The 11,802-nt window shown below is 39.3% G+C and overlaps 1 protein-coding gene across 9 annotated transcripts in view; it reads left to right on the top strand.

The window, feature by feature from the left end:
- Positions 1 to 11,802, top strand: part of ICA1 (islet cell autoantigen 1) — a 66,873-nt gene that overhangs the window by 40,092 nt on the left and 14,979 nt on the right. For all 9 annotated transcript variants that reach the window (XM_014940291.1, XM_014940294.1, XM_014940290.1 and 6 more), the window contains 4 exons: positions 4,030 to 4,155; positions 4,346 to 4,444; positions 9,294 to 9,388; positions 11,609 to 11,658. In XM_014940291.1, coding sequence (XP_014795777.1) covers positions 4,030 to 4,155; positions 4,346 to 4,444; positions 9,294 to 9,388; positions 11,609 to 11,658 — 370 coding nt within the window. The remainder of the gene's footprint in view (positions 1 to 4,029; positions 4,156 to 4,345; positions 4,445 to 9,293; positions 9,389 to 11,608; positions 11,659 to 11,802) is intronic.

Genomic DNA, 11,802 nt, shown 5'->3' with positions numbered 1-11,802 from the left:
TGCTTTTTGGTGTCGAGGACAATGGGACTGAGTCTCATTGAAACCTTGGGGAACTGCCGTTAATACAAATGCTAAATGATAGTGAGCAATACTATTGAAATCAAAGGGAATAGTCACGTATTCAAATGAAAATGTGAATTATCATCAGAGGCTACTGTTCTTGTGCATTAATTAAAACTACTCCAGCTGTTAGTTTGTCTCCCGTTCTGCTGGCAGAGGTAGATGAAAATCCTGGGTTTGAGTAAACTCATTTTTTGAGAAGGAAAAGTAAGCGTGAGAATGATTCTGTCCCATGAATTCAAATAGGGCAGGATTGTGAAAATAGCTAAAACGTAGCAGGTTTGAGTGACAGAAAGTTTGCCTGGAAGCTACTGCCTTTGGGGGAATAACATTTCAGTTATAATTTGACTTTTTACTAGTTCTTTTCCCTAGACCGCTTGGTCGTAGTGTAAGGGAGAGCAAAACACATGTTAAATCATGGCAATTTGTTTATTCTGACTAGAAATGAATGTTATGATTAAAGGAAAAAAACTTTTTACCAGTGTATCCAATTATTTAATTAATAATAGTTTTTGTTTCTCACCATGAACATTTCAGCCACTCAAAAATGGTCTTTGTCCTTTACATGAATTGCAACGTGACTACAAATTTGCTTAATCAAGCTCAAGAGGATGAGGTGCGTAGGGACACGTGCACAATTGCAGACAATCATAAAAAAAAAATTAAGAAATGTGTCAGTGGAACTCGTCATGTGCTTCAGATTATCTAAATTCGTATTTCATAGTTCCAGTTGTTGAACAAATCTGATGTACATCTGCTGGGCTTCAGACCTAAGGGGGGTTTCTTGGATCCATTATACTGGCCAAGGCATTTCTCACTTTATAAATTTCATCTCCAAAAATGAATTTTTATCAGTGTTTCTCATCAGATGATAAGTGGAGGTGTTAATGACCAGGGCTGAAGCAGAGAAACAGAAATACGCTCCCTCTTCCTCTTTAACCATTGTTCTTATGTGTGATTCCTACAACTTGAGGGAGCAGAGATTAACGACGGCAATAAATACTCTTCCAACCCAAGGGAAGGTTGAGTCAAAGCGAAGCCTGCAAAATGTGCAATAAATACTCTTCCAACCCAAGGGAAGGGTTGAGTCAAAGCGTAGCCTGCAAAATGTAGAACAGACCAAAGCACACCAGATCGGGTTTAGTGATGTGTAAGGCATTGGAAGTCCTTACATTGCATTGGGGGAAGGTTTAGTTACAGGCATTATTTTGTAAAAAAATTACTTTTTCTATTCTCCGACTACCCAGCATCAATCTTGATATTTTTTTTAGAAAAAAAAGAAAAAAATCAGTAAGTGTTTATATACACTTAAAAAAAAAAAAAAAAAGAAAAAAAAATCAGTAAGTGTTTATATACACTCGTGTAAAAGTGTAATGGGTGCTCCTTGTCATAATGCCACTCTGGCTATGAAGTTCTACAAAGTAAAAGTGTAATGGGTGCTCCTTGTCATAACATCCCTCAGGGTATAAAGTTACTACAATTTTGTGGGAACTGGGAATGTAGTTCCTTCATGTGGCCAAGGCGGCCAGTGGCATCCTGGGGGGCATCAAGAAGAGTGTGACCAGCAGGTGGATGGAGGTGGTCATCCCCCACTGCTCTGCCCTGGGGAGGCTACCACTGGAGCAGTGGGACCAGTTCTGGGCTCCCCAGTTCAAGGAGGACAGGGAACTGTTGGAGAGGGTACAGCAGAGGCTACAAAGATGATATGGGGATGTAGAAGATCTCTTTTACAAGGAAAGGCTGAGGGACTTGGGTCATTTTACCCTGGAGAAGAGAAGACTGAGGGGGGATCTGATCAATGCTTATAAATACTGAAAGGGTGGGTGTCAGGAGGATGGGGCCAGGCTTTTTCCAGTGGTGCCCAGGGACAGGACAAGAGGGAACGGGCACAAACTGGAACATGGGAAGTTCCATCTTAACATGAGGAGGATCTTCTTTGCTGTGAGGGTGGCAGAGCCCTGGCAGAGGCTGCCCAGAGAGGTGGTGGAGTCTCCTTCTCTGGAGACATTCAAACCCCCCTGGACACGTTCCTGTGGGACCTGCTCTGGGTGACCCTGCTCTGGCAGGGGGTTGGACTGGATGATTTCCCTTCCAACCCCATCGCATTCTGTGATTCCTTATGCTTCCTGTGCTACACACAGAAATGCTCTAAGATACACTCTAAATACTTTGTGCTCAAACCACAGCCTAGTTCAGTTTCCATTTAATTTTAGGTAGTCCCTACAAGGAGCAGGTATGCCAGAAGGTGCTGGGCTCATTTAATGCCGAGATGGGTTCTGATTCCATCTGCTGGTGGAGTTTCCCCATGGCCCCCAGTGGGAAGCTTTGCTCGATTCCAGGCATTTTTCCCCCCTTCCTTGATTTACGTCCCCCCCTCCTTCCAGCCTGTGCACACGCTGGGCCTGCTCTTCAGATGGAGTAAGCGAGAGGTTGGGTGACAAATGAGACTGGAAGCATCTGTTACTGCTTCTATGTTGGAAACACTGAGACCAAAATAGGCTGTATGTAAAGTGAGTTAGTGCATTTATCCGACGTAAAGCTCATGTTGGAGATGATGCTTCGCTGGCGGAATTGTCCCTGAAACTGGACTACTGCTGAAAATACATTTTGCTTTTCATGGTAGACTAAAAAGAAACTAATAGCACAGACGTAGTGGAAGGGACATAAAGGTTCCTTGAAACTACATGACAAATGCGTATTTTAGTAACTGAACATACTGAACAGGGGTTTTTAACTGGATCTGAACTTTTTATGTTAACACGCTTGAAAATTGTAACTTTTCTGTTTGAATATAGGTTTAGAGACCTGTGTTAGCAAATATTTGCCCTTACAATCAAGCATAGCAGCATCTTGACTGCCAAGCCCCCAGGATTTAGGATTTTAACATTTATTTACTTACTTGTTTATTATAGTCTTATAAAATTATTTCTGTTTTACCTATTATATTACAGTTTATCAAGCTATGGATTTAATAAGATACTGCTTTCCAAACTTACATTCTCTTATGTGTTCTCTTTAAAGAATTCTATGCTATAAACATGTTTGCATTGGGAAATCAAAAGCAAGTCGCTCCAAGTTGTTGCTTAGAAAACAATGAAGAGTAGTAATAATAATAATTTTTATTATTAATAATAACAATCTTTTTAATGTCAGTAGTATCCGGAGATTTCCTCTTCTTACGGGCAAGGTTTTTTGGGGTAAACATTTTATTGTAATTGTGAAAGAGTTATAGGAAAAACATCATGTTATGTGGTTTGATTGTTTCCTGTTTCCTTGTAAAAAAGCTAAATTTTGTGTATGCATTTTGTTGTAGAGAAATCTGTTTTGTTAATATAGTATTTTGGTCGTGTACAAAGATGTCATGAAAATGGGGGATCCTGGGGACAAAACACCTACATCAACTTTCTACCCTGATACTTGATCATGAAAATATCAGTATTATTGTCAAACACATGCAGCTTCTGTAACAGTGTTTTCTATATACTTAGCAGATGGCAGAAGAATATTTTGAAAAACTAAAACCTTTGAAACTGAAATTGTTTGCTCCTAAGAAAGGGGGCCTTGATATTTTTGTACAGCAATGAACAGGAAAGGCGCTCCGTTTTAGAAGGAAAACCTGAATGAGCAAAATTTTTGTTGCAGTTCAAAGTTATTGAAGTGCTATATTGTCAACTTTAAAGTCTGACAGTGTAATTTGTCTCCTGCTATTATTATTCTTACAAACAGAGCTTCCTCACTGAATATATTAGAAAAATAGTACTATAGAAGATAGTAAGAACCATATTTTAGCATATATCAGCCTGCCATATCTTAATTTCAGTGGGATTGGTGCTATAACGAAGTTCTGTATAAATTTTAATCAACTCTGTTCAGTTGTCCAATTTCCCTGAAAGTTGTATTAGTTTGCTCTTTCATGAAAAATGGAGGAAAAAAAATTCCCTACATAAACAATTGTCCCTTTGTTTGAAGGTTCAAGCTCAAGTGCGACACGCGAAACTCAACTTTGACAAACTGAAGACTGATGTCTGTCAAAAAGTGGATCTTTTGGGAGCGAGCAGATGCAACCTCCTTTCTCATGTGTTAACAACATATCAGGTATCCAAGGCAAACGTTGACCTCCAAAAGAAAGATTTCCTGTTAATGTCTGGGTTTTTTAAGAGGTTACCATGGCAATATTCAACTGTAAAAATATGTAACTAGTATTGGGGGGGAGATGTGACATGTGCACTGAGAGCAGATTGGTGTTAAAGCTGACATGGCACTGAAATTCTATCCTGCCTTCCAGACAACTCTTCTTCACTTTTGGGAGAAAACTTCGCACACGATGGCAGCTATCCATGAAAGTTTCAGAGGTTACCAGCCCTATGAATTCACCATGTTAAAGGTAAGGAATATATAGATAGCTTTGCCCAGCCATAGCAAGTGAGAAATCATACAGGCATGTAGAAAGCAAACATTTATATTTTTGTCTGTATATTGTCTGACAGTTTCATCCCTGTCCTGTCTTACCATTTAAATACAGGTTTTCTGTTTAATGTACTTGTGGCTTGTAGGATCAAAACCTGTGTGTGGAGTGCAGTGACTAAGGAATATTTCAAAGGAACACATTATTCAGGGCTGCACTTCAGTATGTGTTTAAGTGCTAAGTGGGGTTGTGTTCAATTATTCCTAAAGAATCGTAAAATCAAGCAGAATTAGGGATTTATGTTGCTCTCCAAAATCTCACAAGTGAATTAATACTATTTTGCCTTTGCATCTCTTTTTAAAAACTCACACTCTTTAACAACACCTTATTGGACTGAATACGAGTACATGGATGCTCAGGGCTCCCACACTTGGACTCAGAGATTTTAACCCTTAACTGCTCTGGGAAATACTGTTTTGCTTGACTAGTGGTATTTGCTGAGCCTTTGTAATCTTTAGATATGGAATATTTGCAATATCTACCTGAAGTCTGAGTAAAGAACCTGGCCAAGTATCTAGAAAAGATCCCTCAGCACTGTGTATTGTCCTGGTCACACCTGCCCCTGTGTAAGCTGTTGCTTTGCTGTTACAATTCGAGGTTCAGTAGAAGAAAGGGATAACAGTGACAAAATTCATCAACTTCCTAGTTATCCCCATAGAGATCTTTGCCCCATAGTTATTTTATGCAACGTAATAACTACCTCCTTGCCTGATCCTATTTGCATGGGAGAAGAATACTGTTTGTCTGCAGGAGATCTGAGGGAGGGTTACCATCGGGAGAAGAGTGAGGAATGAACAGCTTGGGGCAAAGCCACTGTTTTGTTGGAGAGACAACCCCGATTGTAAATGATTACAAGTCATAGCCTCAATCCATGAAACACTCATATGTGGGACACCTAAGTCATAGCCTCAATCCATGAAACACTCATGCATGGGACACAGAAGTGGAAGCTGGGCTGCTTTATGCTCTAGAGCCTGTGGTTGCCACAGAGCTCCTGGAAAAGAAGCACCTGAAGGTATAAGATTTAATTCACCCCAGGCTACCAGACTTGTCTGTACATCACTATGCTATATTTACATTTGTTTTCTAGAACGTGGGTTGGGAGGGAGCAGTTTCTGAACTTTGAAGTGCAAAAAGAGCTTGTGGAGACTGTTGCTCCTGCAGCTCGACACATAACGACAGACCAAATGAATGAACAAACTTCAAGCTCAGTCTCTCCTGACCAAGGACAAAAATAAGAGGAGGCTCATAAAATATTTCATCTTAACCAGCCTCTGAAGAGTCGTGTCTTGCAGAAGTCCTCATTTGCTACGAAGTTAATACAACTCTAAGCTTCATTCATGCATAGCCCACATCATGGAAGATAGGTTTTATCCAGAATTTATGTCCAGATTTCAGCAGGAGACAGTTGGGCAGAGGTACCTTTTATTGCTGGCAGCAAGAACCATGCTGGTGGGCTCTTCTCATCACTTCCTGAGATTGGAAGGTTTCTGAGGAATTCTTTCTCTTTGCTTTGATACAAACCAATTTCAGTCTAATTTGTGTAGGTAGCCTATATTGTTGCTGGGTATTTAGTCTTTATTCTGTTTTATATCTAAAAATGTGATTACTTGACCAAGGTATGTGATGTTTCAAAATGTGCACTACCATTTGGACACCCTGGGGAGAAGCTTGGACAGAAAATGCACCTGTTCTGGAGTGTGAAATAGCTTGTGATGGAGGATGAGAGAGATCTGGGGATGATTTTTGTCTTTTGAACTTCTTCTTGTGAAAGATTTCAGTATAATCTAAATTTGAAATAAAGTTGGGAATCTATGATGAAGAAATACAATCTGTATTGAGTCCACTCGTGTGTAGCAAGGGCTCCCTTGAAACAAAAAGTAACTGTAAAAATGCTTGTGGATATTGTAGTGTGTTTAGGATGGAGCCTAACTTTGTTATGAGAATCTTACCCATTTTTATTGCTGGTCTCTTGCACTGAAAAGCTGCGATTTCCTGTTTTTGTGGTGATACGTACGCTGAGAAATGATGCTAATCAGGAGGTGGTTTTATACTACAGAAATTCATGGAAGTCTGTGCTTTCAGAAAGGAGCTGCTTGGGAATAAGACTGCTACTGCATTTTAGGATCACTCTTTCTTTTAATATTATTTCTTTCCATCTCTAGGGTGTAAGATTATTTTTCTATACCAAAGTGAAATTTCCTCCACGCACTCTTTTCCCCCAGTTAGTAGTACTCTGTTGCCTAAGAAAATGGGTGTCTGCTGCTACTTCAGATGCTGCCTTAGCACAGATCACTTCCTTTATGCAGGAAAATCATACAATGAGAATATATAATTGCTTAAAGTGTACATGAAACATTTCAATATGCCCATCTCTACGTTTAGTTGGGGGTTAACCCCTATTAGAATATTTTTCCCTGTCTAATGTCTTAAGAGGGGTCTTTTCTAAAAGAAAATTTTGAATTTGGTGCTTGCAAATCATTTTTGTCTCTTATGGTTCCAGTTCTGACACTGGCAGCTTATTTTAGCTCATACAAGCCATCCTGCTGAATTAAGCAAAGCATACGTGTATGCAGGAAACTTAATATTTGACTTAGATGTAGATTGTGTTACAGAAAAATTAGAAGGTGCTATGTACTGGAAAATTACTATTTGTATTTTATAGTATGAATATATTCATGTACCAGGTTTACCTCAGGAAAGAGACTCTTAAAGGCCTCTCAGGATTGTTTCTGGAAAGAAAACATTGTCTTTAGAGATGTTTGCCAAAGTCCCGTAATGAAAAGCAGCCCATTTGTTTTCTTTGCTTCAGGGTATATGCTGAGAGTAGTATAATTGTGCTATTGCAGCTGTATTTCCTAACTGCAAGTTTTATGCTTGATGAAAGATGGTTATTAATGTGCTAACAACTCCGTGTATCATGATGTAAAAGGATCCCTCACTGTATCCATTGCTGTAATATCAAAGTTGATGGGCTGCTGTTTTGGTAAAGCCTTTAAGGTTTCCTTGTCTTGAAATTACCATATATCAAATGAAGGCAAATTTCTTTCAGGGGCTAGTTTTCATGAATGATACCTCTTTCTAATTTCTGTGTCTGTTTACTTGCCTTTGTTACGTAATGAATATTTAGTTGTATTTTTTACATTTTAATGCAATAATAGCGAACTTCCTGAAGAGTTTGTATGAGCCTAGAAATAATAATAGCCCTGGGAAGGGAGTTAAAAGGCGTAAATCTCAGTGCATCTGTTTATTTCTGTGCAAAGTGGAAGGCTGCTGCCTGGGCTGCTTTGGGGAACTCTGTCCAAACGGGTAGCCCACCACTGGTGCCTTCTGCTGTAGCCTGGTGTCCTTTCTTCCTTCCGTTTGTTGCACAGTGACTTTACTCATAGGCAAGATTGCCTGAAATTTTGTATCTCTAAGGGGGTTGGTTTTTGGAGAGTTTTGGTTTGTTTGAATTAATCATAAACTCATAGAATGGTTTGGGTTGGAAAGGACCTTAAAGACCATCCAGTTCTACCTGCCCCTGCCCACTGCACTTTCTAGATGATGGGACTTCTTCCCTGAAACACTTAATGGAATATGAGTTTCATTTCTGCACATGCTGACCATAGGGATGGCATCACCATGGGTTCTTGTTTAGAAAACACTTTACAATAGCTCTGTAACACTCCGTTTTATTTCATACCCATTCTGCAGATTTTTTTAAAATCTTTTTAAAAAGATACCTCAGTTTGTAGTGTACTTTGGGATGTGGAGTAGAGGCAGGCAGGAGAGAGGAAAATAGTTTCATTATTTGCTATCAGAATTGGAGGGAATATTGTCTTAAATTCTAAATTGAATTAAAATACAGCTGGTGATTTTCAACAATTTATATCATAATCTCCATTGAAACTGAAGCTATGTTTCAGAGCTGTATTTATTTTTCTAATACAGGAAATAGTAACTGCCATTATTATCATGCTATTTCCTTCCCAAGGTACTTGTGAGCTCCATCTCTATATGCTGTTTCCGTGCTTTGATCACAGTCCTTTAAATAGAGATTTCCTGAAACGCTCATGAAGGAAGTATCATAAAATGTAGTTCCTTAAAGAAGAATGCTGATTTCTTTGTATTTTTCTTCGTGAAGATGCAGAATATTTTATTTCTTATAATTTTCTTTGACTTGTATGCTCGGGCAATACTTAAAAGTTGTTCTGTTTGTTGTTGAAAACGGTGTCACCATCCTTGCTGAGGCTCTGTGCTGCTGTGCTTAGTGACAGGCAGAGCTCCCCAGCTGTTGTACCATCTCCACCTTTTGGCTCAGGAGGTCTGCAGTGCTCTGGGTGCTTGTGAGAAATTAATTTGTGGTATTGGATAGAAGAACTGACTTACTGAGAGGAAAAAAACATACGCAACTGCAGAATATGACAGGTCTACTAGTTTGATTTCTAAAAAAAGCTGGGGGGGGGGGGGAAGGCAAACCCCCAAAAGGGCAAAGAAACACGCTTTTAGTGCCTGCTTTTAGAAATATCAGAAAAAGAACATGAGTGTAGAAGTAGCCAAGAGTCACCTTCTTATTTAAAGTGTGTTCACATGACTCAATTTGAATGAGTATCTTCTAATGTGTTTTTATTTTGCTTTAGTCAGATGCAATTTTGATATAGCTCAAAAACATTCTTCCTTAATTTATGTAGGTTCTGCAGTCTGTTTTGGCCTAAAATGACACGCTTTTGCTTCTCTGATTGTGTTTTGTTTTCTTCTCTTCCTTTATGTTATGGTTATTGTCTAGAGCTTACAAGATCCTGTGAACAAATTAACAGAAAAAGCAGAAAAGGAGGACCCGCAGATTGAGAGCCCCGGATCACTACAAGATCAGCAGAGTCAGTAAGTCACATGGCCTATATATTAAAATAATTAGTATTTTTGTCTCTAATGTGCTTTCTGGTTGCTAAAGTCACCAAGCATTTATAAATGGAAATACAGACACAGCTATTCCCATCACACTAGCTAATAGTAAGCTTAATAGAAGAATTTCTGAAATGTCGTAATGTGCACATGAAAACTAATAAAGCTCTTAATTTCACCATAAAGTTTAAAAAGACCCATAAAACCTTTAGAGGTTTTTCATCTTTCCGAGCCGCCTCTTTATATTCCAGCTTTTGCTTCGTTTTTCCTTGAGTAAAGGAAACAGTAAACAAGCACACATGGGGGGAAGATGTACCAGCATTGTGTTTCTGCCTTCAGCAGCATCTCCTTTCACCTGGGAACAGGATATGGGTTCCTGATTGCTGCGAGCAGCGATTAGTTTTTGTCATTTATCCAGCATCGTTAGTAACCCAATGAAGCAGGGGGTACTTAGTAAAAAGTACATCCAGGCGAGCTGATGCCATGGAGGGTTTGGGTTACCTGGAGCTCCCAGGTGAGAGAGACTTCTGAATGGGCTGCCCTGGGGAGAGGAGAAGAGGAGAGCGAGATGCGATCCCTCCCCACCGGGGCCCGGCAGGATTGGGTTGCGAGGAGATGCGACCTCCATATAATCCTGCTGCCACCTGTTGTTTTGACTGTCCCAGGTTAAACGAAGCACCCGCCGGAGGATCAGTTGGCCAAGAGCAGAGAACAGCTTGACTGATAATTAGCGGATTTGCTCAGCTGTTTTTAATAATGGATTTTTAAAGAGTTCCGCTTTCCAGTCCTTCTACTTGAATCTTGAATCTTCCAGGTTGGAAGGGACCTTAAAGATCATCCTGTCCAACCGTCAACCTAACTGACAAAAATAGACACCCACACAACAAACAAGGAGCATCATCACTAAACCAGACCTCCCAGCACTACATCAACCCGTCTTTTGAACACCTCCAGGGATGGGGCCTCAACCACCTCCCTGGGCAGCCCATTCCAATGCCTGAGAACCCTTTCAGTGAAAAAATTTTTCCTAATATCTAATGTTTAGGTTCAGAACCACTGACCAAAACCAGTTTATAAACTGGTCAGGTTTGGTGCTAAGTGAATTAGAAAGGACTCAGCCAAGTGCCATTTGGGAGGTGGTTGTCTCCACGGCAGTTCCTTCAATCTGTTGCATCTCATGTGCCAATAATAAAAAATGTCATAAACTACTGTTTTCCTCAATGTTGAATATAAAATTCTAGAATGAATGCATAATTTATGCAATATGTGCGCATTGGCACCTGCCAGCAAACGCCTCAGATGCATTATCATGGTTGTACTTGTATTTATTTATGGATTATCTTTTTCCTTGTCTGTTGTAAAACTGAGGGGAAAAAATATGTCGCCATTTTCTGTCTAAAACAAACCATAAACAAACATCTAGAAGAATTACACAAAACCAAGCTTTGAAAATCCTCATGAACTTGCCATTCACAGTAAACATTCATTATGCTAGAATTTGGCCTGAATCTAATTTTTCTCTGCTCCCCAAAAGCCCATCCTCAAGAGCAGGGGAGGTGGCTCCTCCTGTCCTGTCCCTACAGGGTGGGAGGAATGTGTCCACCTCCACATCAGCCTCGTGGCTGCTCCGTTCCCTATGGGGTTGAAAGGCTTTACACCAAATAATAGCATTAGAAAGAAGAAATTACTTTTGTATAAGAATTGCATGTAAATCACAGCTTTTTTTCTCTTGAGGGTTTTTTTCTCTTGAGGGTTTTTTAGAAATCAGACAATGTGGGACAAATCTCACCTGACTTGGTTTTTAACTGGTTGCTGTTAAAAAGAGAAGTGCAAAGCAGGTTTGGGGTTTTAGTGGGTTTTTTGGAACAGTTGTACCTCATCCTTGATAGTTATGAAAGAGCAAATCTGGAAAAGCAGAATCCACTGTACTTTTCATTAATGAGATTTAGTTAGATCAAAAATGGAAGGGTGATAGATTTTAATAGTTGGTCTTCAATCTAATTCTGCTTTTTAATAGACTTCTGCCAATGGAACAATAAAAGTTACCAACAGATACAGCAAATGCAAGAGTTTTTTATTACTGTTTATTTGTTATTGATATGATTCTGTAATGATGTGAGCAAAAAGAGAGAAATGTATTATTATTCTATAGCCTTAGAATTTTTTTCTCAATTTTTTTCCTCTTTCTTTCAAATTAAGGTTGATTTCATTAGATGAGGAGAGCCATACCAAGGAATCAAACTATTCAGGTATTATATTTCATGTTATCACAAGTTCATAAGTGCTGTAATGCATATTTGTTTCATTTTTGTTTATTTCATAAATGTTCTACTTCACCTGGAAAATCCCCATAAAACCAAAGGTGGGGAAGATCTGTTAAACCCCATCTCATA

This window comes from Calidris pugnax, unplaced genomic scaffold, assembly GCF_001431845.1.
Source record: "Calidris pugnax isolate Ruff unplaced genomic scaffold, ASM143184v1 scaffold76, whole genome shotgun sequence".
NCBI lineage: Eukaryota > Metazoa > Chordata > Aves > Charadriiformes > Scolopacidae > Calidris > Calidris pugnax.
The sequence above is the reverse complement of the archived record's forward strand: the minus strand, read 5'-3'. Positions and strand labels throughout refer to the sequence as shown.